General features: G+C 44.0%; 1 protein-coding gene across 7 annotated transcripts in view; it reads left to right on the forward strand.

Annotated features, from left to right (window-relative positions):
• The window catches only part of SPATA2 (spermatogenesis associated 2), a 49,394-nt gene that overhangs the window by 4,549 nt on the left and 25,949 nt on the right, over window positions 1-18,896 (forward strand). Inside the window, exon 3 of one of the 7 annotated variants that reach the window (XM_082325894.1) lies at window positions 852-4,622. The exons of the other annotated variants lie outside the window; for them this stretch is intronic. Coding sequence (XP_082182020.1) covers window positions 852-2,105 — 1,254 coding nt within the window. The 3' untranslated portion in view covers window positions 2,106-4,622. Of the gene's footprint in view, window positions 1-851; window positions 4,623-18,896 lie in introns of those variants that run through there. 7 annotated transcript variants of the gene reach the window in all.

The following is an 18,896-nucleotide window of genomic DNA, read 5'->3' on the forward strand; positions in this document are numbered from 1 at the left end:
TCCTCAAGGGGAAACTACCTTTCTTCAAGATCCTGCCATAAATCTTCATCATTATGCTTAAGTTCTGGCCTTCGAAATGTTGGCCGATCCCTCGAGGATCTCTCTCGCTGCACTGCCGATACTGACTTTGGCTGTGCACTGTGGATCCGGTACCTGTTCTATACAAGGATGTGATGGGCAGGCTACTCCTGCCTGCAATCCAAAACAGTTTGAACTGGGTTAAGAACATGCCTCGGGTATGCCAGATGCTAAGGATATTTCAACTCGCACAAACTCATATCTTTGTTTTTGGGGCTTTTTTAGTGGAAGTTCTTGACCTAATATAAAATTAAATAAAGCGGACATTTGAAATTGCATAGTAATAGTACACAAAAAAGTGTGCGCCTCAGGTATATTTAAAGCTGAATTGAAGAGGACTTTGGTACTCCCGCAGTAGTTGTGAGTTCCTGTTATCTCTAGCTAGGTCCTGTCCAGGGGCAATATGTGAAATCTCTGCCTTTTTACCTTTCATGGTAGACTTGCTTGTAAATGCAAACATGTCTGGTACGCATAGAAGTTAATGTCAGTGTATAGCGTAGTGATTTAAATCAGCAGGGAGGACATTATGCTAATCAGGATTTCAATTTGAATAAAAACTCTCCTACTTTGAATTTGCCTCATGCAGAATTTCCATCTGCTGAACAGGAGGGATGCAGAAGTGGAGTTCATCTTGCCATGGGAGTTGCATGTGTTCGCTGTCGTTATTATTCTATTTAATTATATAGTATCTGTCACTGAATTATCTGAACATCTAGTCCACCACTGAATTTGTAACCTAGTTTTCCTTTTATTTCCCCCCCCACCCCCCTTAGACCTACACTGGACCCTTTGTTTATTATGTAAAGTCTGCTCTAACTGAAGATGATGTAAGGCAGATTTTGAACTACATGGGCTATGTCCAAGAACTGGGAACAATGTATAAGCTCAAAGAGCAGGTTGATGCCATTCAAGTGAAAATGGTTTCATTTGAACTCTATTTGGCCAAAGTGGAATGTGAGCAGCTTCTTGAAATTCACTTGCAAGTGAAGGATAAAGGTTATTCAGAGATTGATGTCATAAATGAACGAAAAAATAGCAATGAAGATGTTCGAGGCTGCTCAGAAGCCATGAAACGGCGTGCAGAGTGCAAAGAAAACTTAAACACATCCATGGCACGAATGGTACTCCAGAAATCAGCAAGTGAACGGGCCTCTAAAGATTATTTCAAGCCAAAGGTGAGCAAGCCTTCTAAATCAGTGGACACATATGATAATTATTGGGAAAGTAAGAAACCGCCGTTGATGAGCTCACTGAGTCTCAGGAAAGAACCAATTTTAGTTGATGCGGAAGACGACATTAAAGATGAAATTATCCGTCCGTCACCCTCTCTTCTGACAATGTCGAGCTCCCCACACGGGTGTTCAGATGAATTCTTGCCAACTTCATCTCATCATAACGGCATGCTAAGAACAAATGTCCCTTACAGCTCCTATTTTTCCGCTCAAGAGGACTTAGATTTATATACTGATCCTGATTCTAGAAGTATGTTAAATTTTAAAAGACAAGAAGCTATTAAGCCTGATGTATGGGTGTTAAAAAATGATGCCAACCCTGTTTACCACAAACGCACCCACCTAGCCAAAGAGACAGCTTCCCTCAAGTGCCAAAACTGTGGCGTACCTTGTGGCACTTCTGTTTGCCAAAAGTGTGACAATCTGTTCAACTCTAGGCAGGAATATCCACCAGTGAAACAGAGCACCTACTCAATCAAACCACTTCCAAACGATGGCTTGTCTCCTGCGTCTGCTTTAAGGGAGAAATCTCAGTACACATCACAGACTCAGAGTCAAGAGAGAGCTGCTCAATTCAGTTCAAAATCCAAACCTTCAGGCACCTCGCGCTGCGGCTTTTGTAACCGATCTGGAGCTGCAAATACTTGCACGTTTTGCTCAAAAGTCTCATGTGACACTTGCCTCAATGCTTACTATTACGATCCCTGCTGTAGAAAAAGCGAGCTTCACAGATTCATGCCTAACAATCAGTTAAACTATAAATCGTCCCAGCTGTCCCATGTAGTTTATAGATAGACTTGATTAGTCTGTTTTGGAGGGGAAGGAAAGGGGGAGGGGAAAGGGCTATCCTAACTAATGTACTGACTCCACCGATAAGAAAATACACTGACCTCTTACACAAATGACATGTCCAAATGTTTGGAACCATGGTTCAGTGATCAGGTGCCAGTTCTTGATTTTTGTGGCTTCACAGATGCTGCAGATACATTAGATTTCATGCTGCTATAATTTAGGTAACTCCTAAATGATCATTACTTTTCAATTTAAATGGGGGAGAAGAGCACATTTTTCTTTAAAACTTGGCAGCTGTTGCATTTTAGAAAAGTGACATCGCACCTTTCTATTACATTGCAGTCATCTCCTTGCCCAAATAAAACCACGCAAGGCTTGAAAATAAAATCTAAAAATTAAGATTCTCATTTTCTATGAGTGATGAAGCTACTGCCAGTTTTTGATAAAGTATGACTTTAAAATGTGCAAGAAATATGTGAATGGCTTGTTTTGCCAACAAGGACTATTTTTTGAAGTGTGTCTGCATTTCTTGATCTCCAAAATGCAAACACCACAGCATCTCTTCCTTTCGTCTTTATGTTTCTTCCTTCTCCCCTTATCTCCCGGTTGTTTATCTCAAGCTTATATAATCGGAATCTGGACAATACGTGCTTTATTTTCTGGTGTTGCCAATATCATCCTACTGGTTTTTACTGTATGGTATTTTAAAAAGGTGAACCTGTATTCATGTCACTTAAATTATGCCTAGAGTGTTGTCCTTCCAGATGAGTACTAATTTTCTTTACTTTCTGTTGCACATGTATTAAGTACTGTTCTTTGTACTGTAAATAGGTAATTTGGAAACAGTTTATTTTTAATAAATATTTAATATGTTGAGTTCTTAAAAGTGGTAAAATCATTATAACTATGAAGTCTCTCTGGGTTATTTGTTGAGGTGACTTTTTGTTTTTCCTTGTACTGTATTTCATAGCTTATTATAGTCACTGTGGCAGACTGATGTTCTTGGCTCTGATCAATTTTTGGTTTTTAATCTGACATTTTTTTCCCTCTGATAAGGCTATGACTAGCCTAAGTGGAGTCTTGTCTAAGAATTGCAGGATTTTGGTTCTCAGTGCACGCTTTTCCTTTGTGGTTATGGGAATTGTAAGTATAAATGTTATGCTTGCTTCCAAATCCACTGCGAAGTCTGTAGTGTAGTCCAGCAAGTAAAGCACTGGCCTGGTTAAAAATCAGAGCTCATTTGTGACTCCTGTTAAAGTAAACCCATCAGTTATGGATGTGAATCAGATAATATTATTTATCTGTATTACTGTAGCACATAGGAACCCTAGCCGAGAACCAGGACTCTGCTGTGCTAGGCTCTGTACAGTTTGACCCCCAAACAACACCTGATTATGACTAGGCTTTAGTTTTTTATTAAAAGGAAACCCACAAGAATCCTTCTAACTTCCTTATTCCAACTAGCTAGTTATCAGGCAACCTAATCTGATGTGCAGAATTAAATGTGTTTAAAATATCTGTAAAGAACTCTAGCTGAGATGTAAACTATGTAGTCCACTTTGCACTACAATTATTCACTTAGGGGTTTTTTAAACACTGTTAGAGTCTAGGCTTCTAAACTTAAATGTCCATTGATCCCTGTGTGACAGAAACATGCATGAATGATCGTTTGTCTTACATTTTTTTGGGTGGGGGGAGGGCTTGAGGTAGGTAGAGGGGGAAACTATATAGGCTAACGTTGTAAAATAGCTAAAATAATTTTAGCCATAAATGGGTGTCAGAAGTTTTATGGAAATAAGATGAAACCTGAGTCTTACAGAGGGCTGAGAACAATAAGTTACTGTACAGTTTGCACTAAGAAACAAAGTGAATGGCGTGTGTTTAGCAATCGGGGAGATTTCTGAATCCAGCGACTGCAACGGAACGTAATGTTGTAGGCAAGTATTGCCTTGCTGACCCTGAAGGCTGGGGTGAATATTGCTTAGGTGAATGATTTTAAGGTTTTCAAAATCTTGTATGGTTTTTTATAAATATATATATATATATAAATATGACACAAATGTAGATACATTATGTATATAGTGAAGAATTTAAAACCAATTTTACTATTAAAATACAGTCTAAGGGTGGTTTTCATTTCGGTGGTTATTTTGGTTTTGTTCATCTTTTGAAGTGTCATGCCTGTTTGGCTGCTATACAGTGTATCTTCTAGTTCACTAGTTCAATTTCCATATGGCTACTCACACTACAGTGAATAACTAAAACTGTGATGCCACGTAATTTTTACGGTGAACATAGCAGGGACTATACTTGCTTTGAAAAAGAAAAGTCCTGTGTATATATGTCATGGAATACTGTAGTACAAAACTGTGTTGAATTGAAGTGATACCATGCTCTATTTTTGTGTATCTTACTGTATGAGGTTGCTGTGATTGATACAGTAAAATATATGCTAATTTAAAATGCAGGTGTTTTGCATCTGATTTGTTTAAATTAATTTATGTTTTGAAGGAATTTAAAAATAAAGAAGCCTTTAAGAAAAGGCTTAACTCTTTTCTTAAAGTTGAGTGCATGTAGCTGTCTGTTCCACAACTGCGTTTTTGCATGCAGAAATGAGTTGGTGCGCAAAGGTAATCTCGGGGGCCAAATGGGCAAGTGTGTATGTATCATGAGCCTCAGCTCTGTGAAATTGGATGTACTGCCGGCAGAATGCAGAGCTTTTTTAAAAACGTTTATTTTCAAGTCTTAGCAGCATGACTCAGTTTGTTCCCTAAGAGCATGTAAGCCAATATGTGAGCAATCTGCAACAGACAGGGCTAGAGAGCAGGTTCCATGTGCGATGTGGAGCTAACCTACATTGGTTTCCAGCCTTGACTCTTGATGTCATATGTGCTTTTTCTAACTCGCTTCCTGATGTAAGCTGCATCTCGCAGAAGATGTGCGATAAGACCGATGTACATTTTGGCACTTGAGTTAGGCCTTCTGGCTCCTTTTTCATCCTGCTAGCTCTGGAGCAGGATAATTTCTCAAGTTCCAAACTAGATTATTTTTTTCGTTTGTTCTTTGTGTTAAAGCATGTCAGGTGAACGCTTAAATGCCTGAAGTGCCATTTCTACAGGTCCTCTAATCTTACAATCTGATGAGGTTACTGGAAGTACCAGGGATGATTATAAAAATCAGGCTCAAAGTAACTAAAATATTCTTGTAGGAAATCTTACCTTACACCGCTGTGCTTCTTGTGCTGATGTGTTTCTGGTGCATATAAAATAAGTCTTACTGTCTGACATTTCTGATTACAGACCTATATGTGTGTCTGATGTGTCTTTTGCTCAACAGAAGTTTAAAGGTTCAATAGACTGTCAAGTAGTTTAGCTTTGACAGTTTGAACCGACAGCTCCTTAAATTTATTTTTTCTGGAAGATGACTGTGGATTGCAAGCGTTTAGTACATGTTGCTAATTATGCTGCAGAATCTTATTAGGGGAAAAGATTCACCTTTCCAGTATGTGTTTAGAAACAGGAGCTAATCTGAGGATTGTGATAATTGATGTGTTGCCAGAGTGACTGAGAGAAAAGCGGGAGGTGACTGCAAGTTAAGGCAACATGTTGATGTACCTCTTTTGACTCTAATGTAGTTACTTCTCTGAAATCCGTGGGAGTTAATTAGGCCTTTTAGCATGGCCATTATTGTGGTATCTAAGTAGCGGCTGAGTTGGGCTACAAATGTCCCTGAGTGTTATTTGTGAAGGATGTTCCATGCGTCCTTCTGAAAATCATGGAATGTGGTCGTGTTTGGCTAAAGATTGTATGTAAATGTCTTAAAGCTCTTGTATAAAATTAAGTAAAATTGGACATTGCAGTTACTTTTAATTACTTTTTTCCTACTGTTGATGATATTCCCCTAGAAAATATTTTCTCTAACTTGTCTTGCCAGTCTGAAATGTAGGGGCAGGGAATAAGTAATTAAGTAGCTTTCTGGTTTTGTACTCCTACACCCCTGCTGTGAAAAACAAACTCCGAGGGCAACCTTTTGCATTGAGCCAGCATCTGAAAATGAACAGACTCGTACATCAGATCTTCTTACACGGTGCCTAGAGGAAGGCAAAAGGTTGAAGTATGTTGATATGGCAGCAGCTCTTAAACTCTCAAATCCTGCAGGCATGCCACATAATTGAAGCTCTTCCATCTGAGAAGAGGTGTAGGAGAGCCAGAGATCAGCTGCTTTGTTTGACAGATTTCAATGTGCTAATGTGTGGAAAGCAAGGCTGTTCCTTACAGCACTGAAAGCTCTCTGCATTGAAAATATCTTAGCATATTTTATGCTCTGTAATGGGTCCTCGGTTCAGATCGGAATCTAGAGCCCTGCGACAAGGTAACCCGCGTAGCACTAGAGGTGTGCTGATGGGCAGCTGCCTGCAGCCAGGCTCTGTGCCGAAGTCAGGAAAGGCGATTGTGACACCAGCCTGTCCACGTAGAGCTGTGGGGATGATAATTGACCTGTAAACAGGAATTTATGGCACATAGCAGTGCCCAAAGTGGAGCAATTCTTACAGTTCCTTGTTTTTCCCCTCCTGCACTGCTTTTGCTGCTTTCACAGTGTGAGACAGGCTATGGGGACTCTGGCATTGCTGTGAGTTGTTGCTTTTTTGGGAACAGCTGCTCTGCTGCCCTGACCTCTGCAAAAGAAAGGATCTCATCTCCTTAGGAGTCCCTGCGAGCAGGGGAGACACTGCCTTGCTCAGGGACAGTGGGGTGCTGCCAGTTGGTTTCTGCCATTTTGTAAGGCAGAGTTGCTCCAAGCTTTTCCAAATGCAGGCAACATGCCTCCCCCATCTGGGCCATGCTGCCACAGATGCCTTCCCGGAGAGCTGGGTTTGCTGTTTCCTCACCCTGAGGATCAGCAGGGTCAGAGGCTGTGATTACTGCTGGGCCACCGCTACAATCAGCTGCCCCTGCTCCCGATCCTCTCTCAGCTAGCAGCAGCGGGTCTGGCTTTCCACAGCAGTAGCAGAGGCAAAGGGGCTATGGAAATCTTCCTGACACCCAGCAGCTTCCTATGTTGCCTGTGCTTAAAGCCAGCCATGGACTTCCACTGAACTTGGAAAGGCTTTGTGCAGAAAAGAGGTGGGCAGGTGGAAATGTTCCAGATAAAATTGAAACAACCTGCTCTGATTTTTTTTTTTTTCTTAGCATCAAGAAAAAAATTCTCTTCCAACATTCAGAATCTGGGAGGCACTAAAGTCATGTTGCAGGGATTTTTAGATGAGATTAGAGATTGTTTTAATTACTGTTACTTCTTATTGGTGGGATCCTTTCTTAGTGCTGCAGATCCTGAGTGTACGTGGTGGTGGTCCTGGTACTTCTGTTCAGGCTGGGCTCTATCATAGCGGTTCCTGCTTTGAGAGGAGGATGTGAAATACCTTCTGACTTGGGTAATGCCACCCATTTGTTTTTAATCTCTTATACTGGGCTTTTAGTTAATTCTGCATTGTGCAGTTCACTGCATTGAAGACAATGTCGAAGCTCCAAGTAGCTTTAAGTAATGCAGTATCAGACCTGCAGCGTGTGGCTGACAACTTGCATGTGGCAGCTGCTTCTGCTGTTGTGGGTGTGGGGCTGTCATGCTTCCTGCTTTAGAAATCATTCTCATGATAGTCATACTGTTCTGAGATTTTTCATCATCAACCTGCTTTAAAAAAAGAAAAAGAAAAATCAACCCACAACTGCTCATCAACTCCTTAGTGAAAAATGTTGCTTTCCCCCAGAGTAAGTAAAATCTGTTTTGTAGCTTTGTGTGCAGCATGCTCTAATTTAACTGCCTTACCTGAATTTTTCACAGACCAGCTTTCTAGAGCATGGCCAGTACTGGTGAACTGTCTTCACCTAAGCAGCAATCTCTGCACGTCTCTCCCTCACTGCACATGTGTTAAACTCTGCTCTGCGCTTTGCCTTCCAGTTAGGCAAGACTGAGCTTCTGTAGTGACCCAGTTGTGGATCCTTGCCAGTGGTATGTGTAAACCCCAAACCCTAATAAATGAACTGTTAATCAAAATACGTGCTGCCAACCAGCAAGTCTAAAAAGCAGCAGCCTGTTTACCTGTCTTAGTGCACTTATGCTAACTAGTATATTCATGGTGAGCCTTCCCACAAGGCAGCTCTGTGATGGAGAGGAGAGGCCTCTTCCTCTCCTGTGTGGTCTGCTGTGTGTGTCCCTTGCACCACCAGGAGCGGTGGGTGTGCGTGTGGTCCCACAGCGGAGCCGCAGAAGCTGGTAGAAGCTCGCTGACTAATAACAAGCATCTGTGTGGTCCCTTAAAGGGTACAGAGGAACCCTGTTGGACACCCCTGTTAGCACAGGGTCGGAGGATCTTCTGAAGAGCTGAGTCCTGGCATGAAGATTCCCTCTGTGTGCCTAGGTGGAGCGTGGCTGGGTGGGAATGCTGAACACAACCCCTGGAAAGAGCTGTCTAACTGTTCCTTGGCAATTCCCGACACTAGGAGCCAGCAGACACCTGACAGCGCTTTGCCGGCTTGGTCAGGACGTGTAGGCAGGGCTGTCTAACTCTGAAGTGATGGTGGTTTTGTTTGGCTAGGTTTTTTGGATGTATTCTCCGTTGCAGCCAAGCATGCAGCGGAGCCTGTAATTATTCCCATGGAGAGGGTTGTGCTGTGACCCCAAAGGGATGGAGGAGGGAATCGGCAGTGCTGCTGACGGCTCTCTCCATGCCTGGCAGCACCAGTGCTTGGGTGTGCCCAAGGAGGAGGGTGGCTGTACGGATTCACTGGCCGCAGCTAGCATGGGTTGACTCCGTGGCAGAAGCAGAAGGGGACGAGGATGCCATCTGCCACATCACCTGTTCAAAACCCGTTTCCTCAGGCTGCGTTGCTGGGGTTAGCCATAAGCCTTTCTGTCCGGAGGGGTTAGCTCAGCACCGCTGTGAAACACCTCCCCGGGAACTCAGTTTCCCTTGGAAAGAGCTGGTGGAGGTGGCTCACGTATCGGTTCTGGGATGTGCACTGAGGGGAGAATGCCATTTCCATCTCTGCTTTATGCTTGGTTCCTGGCCCTAAAAATGCAAACCTGTTCTAGCATCTTTTCGCACAGTATTAAATGAGAAGATGTGTTCTTATAGCTGTAACAGGCCTGTTTTATAAGCTGGCTTTGGGCCACCGCAGCAGAAATCAGTGGGCTGTATGCATATGTTCTGCCTCTCCTTTTTAGGGGAGAGTGGGGAGAGGGGCTTTATTCCCCACGCTCCGCCTCTCACTCCGGGAGAAGCAAAGCCCCTCTTAGGGCAGCTACTGTTACATCTTTCGCTATGATTAAATTCTCTTATTCTCCAGACCTTAACGACAGAAGTTTCTCTGAGAGGCATTCCTAATGCCAGGAAGGGGAAGGAGCACGCGTGTGCATTTTCTACTCCGCTTTGCTGCGAAGTCATGTGAAATAGCTATAGATGGCACTCTGGTATTGGTTACTGCTTGTGCCTAGCGGTTTTCGTGCTGGGAGGACAGAGCACAGTGAGACTCTGTCTTGGGAGAGTAAGATCAATTTGGCCAGCTTCTGAGGGAAAATTTATGTATAGCTTCTGCAGCGAACACACGGTGTGAGCAAGGCTATAGTTAAGGGTGGGAAGGGTAGAAATTAAGGAATAAGATGAAGCCTAGTGGCAGAACAGTATCGTATTATAGGAATACTGTTTCCTGCTATACAGATTTTTATAGACAGTGCTTCCGTGTAGATGATCTGGCATTTGGGGTCTTGTGTTGATAAGGATTTAAGGAACCTTTGTACCTCGTTTAAGGGGATGTTTTATTCAGTGTCTGCCCAGGCTTTCCGTGCCCTAAGAACTGGTGGGGGAGGCCGTGGTGCCCTGCAGTACCAAAGGGACGGGCTGCAGTGCCTCTGCTGCCCAGGGGTTTGGCTGTCCTGGTGCCGCTCCAGGACAGAACTGGGGAGGCGTTAGCTGAGCAGAGGACGCCGGTAGGCTCTGTCTCCCACTCCTAGGTCTCCAGTGGAGAATTTCAGCCTGAGAGCACAAAACCTCTTCATGTCAATCAGTAGCAGAAATAAGACTTAGAATGGGTGAGTACTTGAGGGTGGAAGGGGGTGTTTGCTCTGTGCGTGTCCTGCTGGGGAGAGCCTTACGTCTTCGGAGTTCGTTCAAACTTGAAGGGTGCTTTACGTGCACAGTCGGTCTCGGGGATCCCTTTCTTACTGCTGCATTTCGGCATTCACGTAGAGAAGCACTGATTCATTTGAAATGCATTCTCTACTCCACAGATTACTGCCAGGCTCTGTGAAAAGTCTGCCATGCCTAGGTTTTCAAAACTGCCGTTTGCTTGGACTCTTTTAGTGACTTCTGCCTGTTTCAGGAATCAGTCTGATTCATTTTCCATTGCGACTTGTAAAATCTTGGACTATTTAAAGGCATATCAAAAATTGAAAGAATCTCTTCTGGCAGCATCGAAGCCTGTGGTGTTTGAATCTTTGATGTGAAGATTTCTCCTGCTTGGAGAATAGTTCGTTTTAATGCTGTGAAATAGGGCATGATAACTGTGCTGCTGTATATACTACAGTGAGCATTATGTGCTGCTTCATAAAATGATGCTCCTGTCCAAGAACTTCCTTTCAGAATGAAAGAGGGAAGGTGCAGTATTCAGATACTAGTAACTCACATCTAAAACGTTTGGCACAAATTTGTCTTTAGTGTAGATCTACTGCCTGCAGCTGGACTTAAATTCTTTCTTCCTGGTTCAGTGCTCACTGCTTAAAATACAGCCTGTTAAATGCTGCAATGGTCTAGGTACCTTTGGAACCTAGTGTCTGTCTGGGGTTGCTCTGCAGGGAATTTGGTAAGCAGAAGCAGGGTTAAGGCACGAAGATGTGGTGTGTACCATTGTTCTACTTGGGTTTAGTTGCAGTACAATGGAAAGCTGAGGAAGAAAGCAACCTGTTTTCCGTAAAGTCATTTTTGAGATGTGTTAAAACACTGTGAGGTCTATAAACATGATTTTGGGGAAAGAAAGATCAGAGATCCTAGGAAGCAACATATATAGCTGCAGAGGTGCAAAACCTACAGGACTTTGCCACCGAGAACTCTACCTGGTAGGAATGATCAAACCAAATGTTCCTTGTTGTAGTACAAGCCTAGGGTGTCGTCACTGTATTTTGCTTCTTGGCTGTTCCTGAGTTTGTAGTCTCAGGGCAGGTTGTAGGCATCTTCTGGTACTGTTCACTGCTTGATTTAAAAATCCTCTTTTTCCTTTCATTGTACTTCCTACTTCTTTTTAACAGGCTCAAAGCCTGTTGGCAAAATGACTTTTACTGAGCTCAAGTAGGATGCTTGCATGTCTTGGGAGTGAATGTAGGTTTGACACTGATTTGATTCTGCTTTTTCTGCCTGCAGCTTATCACTCAAGCTCTCCAACGAAGGACTTTATTTCCTCAGTCAAATATTTTCCATATGACTAGATAATAGCTAGAAGCAGTGATTTTTCTGTCAGTGCTTGGCACTGTGGATTTTCTGTTCAGAAATTGTATGGCCATCTGAAAAATAGTCTTAAAAACAAGCACTGCATTTGTTTAGAGTGACAGGGTAAAATGAAGTGATGGAGTATTTTTATTTCTGTGGCACTTAAAATTTGTCTTTTTTTTCCCCAACAAAGCTTGAAGTCACAGGGAGGTTCGTTCATTGTCAGCAGACACCTTCCCTGTCAAACTGAAAGTCATGTCCCAGTTTCTCCATTGGTACTCCCTGGAACGTGGTGCTTGTGAAAAACACCAGCTCAGCTGCTGGGATGTCCAGATTTCACCCACCTCCCCGATGGGCTGTAGCTAAAAAGTTTTTTTTTCCCTGATGCACTAACGTCATGACACCCAGCGGCTTTGCCCCAGAAGCAGCTTCGTGAAGCTGAGCCCAATTTCCAGTTCTGTTCAGTCAACACCTCTCCCATCACCAGCAAACAAAGAAGTTTTTAAGTGGGTTTGTGATTAGGGAAAATTGTCTGCTAGAAACCCGACTGAGACACTGAACTAGCGTATGCACCAGTCACCGAGGCACTGTCTTTTAATCATGACTGACACAGTTTTATATTGAAAACAAAGCCTGGCACCATAATCTTTGTTCTGGTTTTATGCTAGTGGAGGAGCACTAATTGCACTGTGGTTAAACCTGATCTGCACAACAGGGAGAGGAGCTGAGGGTACAGAATTAATACTAGATAAAACCACAGGTGTGAAAGGCTCATTAAAAACTATCAAGCCAAGGAGTAAAGAAATGTGGGAAAGAAATTACACCAGTGCCAAAGAGCAGTATGAGTAGGAAGATAAGGGGAGAAAGTTATTGGCCTGACAGTCCTTCAGAGAGGAGGAGAAAAAATTGGCTTAAAAATTGAGCCCGATAACAAAGTGGTATCTAATGACTCTACATGCAAAAATGACTTTTCCGTGAAATACTAGTTTTACATTCAAATGCAGAAAAGCTAGGTAGTAGAAAACGAAGTTGATAGATTTCAAAGGGAACATTAATTAGGAACAATTTGAAAGTCCAGCCGAAGATCTATTTAAATTGGTGCATTTCTAATGGAAATTAATCTGCCATGTGTTTTCCTAAAATAAAATAACTTGATAAGATACTAAGTCTGCATGTGTTCAAAGTAGACTTCGAACATTAGAAAAGAACGAAACAAAAATTAAAGGAATTCATTCCAGAGCGTGAAATGGCGGGTCTGCCCTGCTGCCTGGCGTGGGGCTGGGTGGCTTCGTCGGTGCCGGAGAGCTGGGTGTGCAGCTCTTCCCAGCACCGCTGCTTGCAGGGCGAGGACGCACGCAGGAGGGGCTGATGCAAGTTCTCCTGTCTTTCCATGGTGTTTTGAGCAACAAGATACTGATTCTTTTGGAGCTTGTTAAGATATGAGCACAAGCTGTATGCTAAGGGGAATAGTACCTTGCAGTGTTTTTGTCAAACTGGTAGCTAACTTTAAATTCTTGTGGGAGGAGCAGGTAGGCCTGGGAAGAACAGAAGTATGTGGCTTTTAAAGAAGAGAGGAGATGATATTTGGGGCATCTGTGTGTGATACAGGGCTGGGAAAGAATGAGATTGAACAATAACCAGTTTTCTGGTTACATGTTTGCCTCTTTGATTTCATGTTACAACCCTTTGTCAGCCACTACATATTGTTCCTTGGGTGTTTCTTAGAGCTGTGTTTGATTTATGCCAGTTGAGAATCTAGTCCATAATTCCTAAGGATGAAGCCTTATTCACCACTACAGAGGTTATATTTCTTGTCAGGTCATTTCACGCATGTGGAGCCTTTCACAAAACCACAGCACACAGATGCACTTCCATTTACGTGTGGTGGAACATGCGTGATTTGTTGTATGGCCATGCGGCGTTTGCAAACTGAAGCATGATGTACAGCATCCTTGTGCAACTGAGACCTGTGCTCCCTTGGTGACCTCCGGAAGAGCGAAAAGTATTGAGAAAATCAGCCTTTGGAGTTGTTAATGAAAGAGAGCGCCTTGCAGAATAATTTAGTGAAGTGACAGACCTAAGAGGATTTTAAAATACTAAATTTTTCCTTTCCTGGACCACAGCCAAATTCTTGGCACCAGTGCACCTTAGTGCCAGTAGGATTCTGCTCCTGTGTGTGTCTGTGTGTGTCTGTGTGTGTTGAAGGCCATGAGGCACGCACTGGTCTGCCAGTGCTGGGTGCACCAGTTCCCCTTTGCAATGCAAATGTGAGACATGGTGAATGCTAATGGGTCTGTCTGCATGCTTGCAGAGATTTTGCAGAAAATGAGACTTACAGGCCTAATGCGTTCAGTGTATCATGGGAGCCTAAAAGCATGCCAATCTTTTCAGTTTTGTTGGGAAAAGCAGGCAGGTAGGTGGCCTGAAGGAGACACCACAGTTGAAGGACACAAGAAATGGCTCAGCTAGTAAGTGCTCTTTGATTTCAGCACGTCTGTTCCCTTTGAGATACCTTCATGAAACACATAGACCCTTTGCACCATCCCCACAGCTCAGCCCTTATCATTGCTATGAAATAGCCATGAGCTGGAAGAGTTTTCTCTGTACTGATGTTTAAAGGTGACTGTCAGGTATCCTCCGTTGTGACTGGGATAACTACAGTCTCTGCGGATGGTTCTTAGCTGGTCTGAGTGCTACCTACTTATATTTGGGTTTTATGCCTTTTGCTTTCCAGGCTTTTGTCTGATCCTAGGAAAGTAACCCCAAGGCACATGCTAACCCTTGCCTCCCCGCATCAGAGCCTGCTTCAGGACCTTCAGCTTTCTGCTCCACAGATGTTTGTCCCGCTCCCCTCTGCTTTGGTCTCTTCGCGAAGGTTTGACTGCTGAAAAACTATGGCAAGGGGTGAGATGAGCTCTTCATGGCAGGGGAAGGTGGAGGGGGAGCACCCCGGTTACTGTGCTGGCTGTTTCCTCCTGGCGGTGCTGACATTGGGTGGGATCCAGCCCCTGGAGAGCTGCCGGGGATGCTTTGCAGTATCCTGTCCGTGGCTGTGGAGCTGAACAGGGCTGATTGAGAGCGAGCCTGGGAGAGGATCTTGAAAGTTAAGGGTTAAACCCTGGCCAGCTGGACTTTAAGTAGCAGGCAGCATTCAGAGCACGGCGGACAAGTGGGATGTGAGAAGCCAGAATATGCAGGCACTGGGAATTGTGGGTGGCATTGAAAAGCCAAATACAAGAACAGAAACATATATTTTAATATGTATTTCCATTACAGTCGCAAGCACAAATTGTGAGGGGGGAAGTGCGTCTCAAGAGCAACATATGTGTTATCTCATGCCTCCATCTAAGTATACAAGCATGGGATTAATGTCTATTTAACATAAAGCTGAAAGTTTGGTGTACAGATGGTAGGAAGTTGGGCAACAGCATGCGTAGCTTGTAGCATAGATCTGTCTTAAATGAATGCCATCACCTAGCGTTGTTTCTCACAAAATGTTACCCTTCAAATCCATCCCTAGCCCACTTGCAAAGATGCTGAGCTGCCTCTTCAGCACAGGCGTACTCAGGAAATTATAGGCCAGTGAGTCTGACCTCAGTCAGGCTGGGTAAGAATCTAGTGATGATAAAATGAGATGAGAACACAAAGCAGTGGGAGAAATATGAGTTGATAAAAATCAGCCAGTATGGCTAAATCTTGTCAGACAAATGTAGCGGGGTTTCTCGCCCCCCTTTTAAGGTGATGATGCAGGGAGCAGAGTTGCACGCAGGAAGCGATGGGCGCAGACATCTGTAAGACACTTGACACAGCGACGCAAACCAGACTGATGGGTCGGATTAGTAGGTACAAAATGTGCCTGGGAGATACCAAAGGAGAAAATGTGACTGGCATGCTGAAAAACTCATTGCATGCAGATTTCAGAGTCTTGCACAGACAGCTAATAACCAGAGCCTCATACCACACTGTGTGCGAAATAAATACTATTAATGCTCTTTGCAGGTGGGGAAACAGAGGCCTGGTGAGATGACATGATTGACCAAAAGGGAAAGCAAGGGAACTGGAAGTAATGCTTTCCAGATTAATTTAATTAGTACTGTGCCTGTTTTGGTACATCCCTGCTCTAGCCAAATGATTGTGGGGTACCGAGAGAGGGGATGAGGCTTTACAGAGAACCTCACTCTACATTCAGGCAATTTTGCTTCAGAATTTTCTTCTGTGCCTGTTTATGGTGATTTGCTTTATGAATCTGACCAAGACTATCTTGAAAAAGAACTTATTTCTCAATCTGCTGTTACTGAGGTCAAACGTTGGGAGCATGCTTTTAGGGAAATATCTTTGACCTTGTTGATTATGTTGTAGCTCTGTCTTTTCTAAAGCTTAGGACACTGTCTGCTTTATGGGTGCAATTGAAATCAGTGCTTTTATTCTCTGCTCTCCGTTTGTTCTCTATAATCAAATGCTCTTGTGGTCTGAGTGGAAGCCAAGAGTGGTAGTATGCAACACTTCAGCTGCAGCTGGCTGGCTTGGGGACCTCTCAACTGGTCTTCACAAATTTTCTGCCAAGTGGGGACAATAATGCTTCACTAAGATGCCCTGCTCATGCAGGGCCGTGGAGCTGGGAAGTGACTTACAAAGTATCTGCTGTTTTTAGTCCCTTTGAGCCTCTCTGTACGGGGCACGGAACAGCCACTTGAGCAGAATCCAAAGCCCTCTCTTCAGTTCCACGCTTTTTATTTAGAGGATCAGTTCTGTGTTTTCCATTGTATTTAAAATTAATCTACTTGTAGATCCCTGTTTTTACCTGAAATAATCCCCAAGTTGTCCTTCATGGGCTCTATTCCTTCACAAATCATCCTCTTTGCTCATCACTGCTTATTTTTATAGACCTTTCCTTGTAATGTACTTGAAAATTCTATGAGATATTGGTCTATCACTTACTGAAGACTATACATTTCTATCAAAATCTTTTTCTTGATTGTCCTGAATGAATTTTGTCTGGCAGCTGCCAATATTCCTTTAAAATTTCGCATGGGAGACCTGAGTAAAGCATCACTGCGCCGATAGCTTTGGGGTTTCGTATTCCTGGGCCAGTCATGGACTGCAGGCAAGTCATGTCACTGTTACCCATCCTGTGGAGTGCTTACCAGTAAATGGGTTTAATAGAAGGATTTTCACAAGGGTTAAATACCACCTCTGGCAGTGCAAGGTTTTATCCCTAATGTAGGGAAGCACAAGTGAGGATTTGTACTGACCTAATTCTTCATCTCAGTTATGGCCACCAAAGCTTCCTCTCGCCCCAGGACCTGGAAGTGTGTACTTGCCTGAAGTTACGGAACAGTTCAGTAGCGGAGCTGGGAGCTGTTCCTGCGGATGTGTGTAGCGAGGTCCGTAGCTTGCCGTGCAATGGGCAGGACAATACAAAGGCTGGAAGAAGACGGCTGGGAGAAAAGTCTTTGCTCGGGAAAATGAGTTCCCAACACAGGCTGAGGAATGCTGGAAAAAGGGTTTATCCAGTAGTTCTGTGGAGGGGATAAGTGTTAGCAGGAACCTGATGGAGTGCAACCTCTAACTGAGAATTATGAGGGAAATCAATGTCAAGACAATGTTTTCTGTGCTTGTATAGCTTCAAAAATGAAGGCTCCACCTTGGCTTTGGCTGCGAGCTTGGCTTTGGCTGGTGGGCAGTGTTGCCCACCATCTGATCTCTGTGGATTTCTGTGCCTTGAAAAATAAACGACTCTTTACTGTCCTTTGAGACAGGGTGTTTTAAGGATGCAATTTGTCTAGAGGCTGGAAGAGGCATCTAGGAGCAGGGACTTTCAGAGGGCTAAGCCGGCTGTCTTGCAGTAGGTACGTCATTAGCCCGTTGCCAGCCACGTTTTCTTTGTGTTTGATCAGTACAGGCATTTACTTTGCTTGTACCACAGGAACAGCATGTGAGTAGGTAAATAATTGTTTAGAATGGCTTGTTTAGTCTCACATGGCCTTTTTTCTCATACAAAGTGCCGATAAAGGAGCAACTCCTCCTAAGGGTTACTGTTTCCTTCAGCTCCCACCTGAAGCTTCTCCATTAGCTCAAACATATTTGGGCTGCAGCTGTGCTGATAGCCGTGTATGGAGAACATCAAACAAGGGCAGAAGTGAATCCCTAGCAAGGCTGTTGTGCAAGATTCACCCTTTGGTTCTGATACTGCACAGCGTTGTGCTCTATACGTGACTGGCAAAGTGGGTAAGCGTGCCCATCTGCACATCAAGACTTTTCTACCCCATCCGTGGCTGTTTGGTTGCTGCCCCTAACGCTCAAAATAGAGCTGTCTTTCAGGGAACACCCCTTCTTCCAGCCGCTAGCACTGGCCTGCACGGTGGAGATAGTGTTTGTATCTGCTGCCGAGCCTTTTGCTGCCTGCAGATATCCTCAGTATCGGACACAGCTGTTTGGACAGTTCTCTGAGTCATTAATCCTGGTGAGTATTGAGATAGTTTCCTCCCAATTGTCTCTGCACTCCCTTGTCCCATGAATACATCCACAGACTCATTTTTTATTCGACTGAAGGACGAGGCTCCTTTCAGCTCCCTGACAATGCAGGACGCAGCAGGATTTGGCTTGGGCAGCGCAGCGCAGCTGGCTGACTCGTATTCCTCGTGACCGCCCGTCCTGGCGGTGCGACCCTTTCACAGGGCTGTGCTATTTCTAGCCACTCTCAGATTCGTGACTGTGTCCCCTTTCGCACAGGAGTTTGAATTTCCATCTCCTGCTGACGTGCTGTAGTGGCCTGCCTGGGCTGCCGCCTGCTGCACGCGTTTGCTCTCCCTCCTCGTGCCGTTTCCCGGAGCCTCCCGCTTCACGGGTGAGCAACTGTGGGGCACGATAGCTCTAATTCCTCCTCTCCATCCCATTATGCTGCTGCTCACCTGCTTGGGAGATGATGGAAAGGACTCGTGTCTGAAATACTGTGAAGGGCAAGGCCACCCCCAGAGTCTCCATCTTCCCTGACCAACACGAAGTGATTATTCAAGCCTCTCTCTTTCATGAATAGCTTTGATATCATGTTTTTTGAGCACAATATCCCCAGAGCTGTTTTGCCACTTGAGCCCTGGATCCCTGCTCCCTGTCACTTTATTTTTGCCTCTCCCAGCTTGATTATTGATGAGAGCAATTTGCAGTATGTGCCGCTTTGTTCGGCAGGAACAAACTAGGTGTACAAGAGAGAAAAGTATTCCCATCCTCTTTGTAGGAGGTTGAGCAATGTGCTTCCAAATCTCGGCATACATGTACTGTCATTGATTCATGTTTCTGCGGACAACTCTGTCATTTGCATA

The sequence above is a fragment of the Platalea leucorodia genome, assembly GCF_965183815.1.
Source record: "Platalea leucorodia genome assembly, chromosome: 13".
In the NCBI taxonomy this organism is placed as follows: domain Eukaryota; kingdom Metazoa; phylum Chordata; class Aves; order Pelecaniformes; family Threskiornithidae; genus Platalea; species Platalea leucorodia.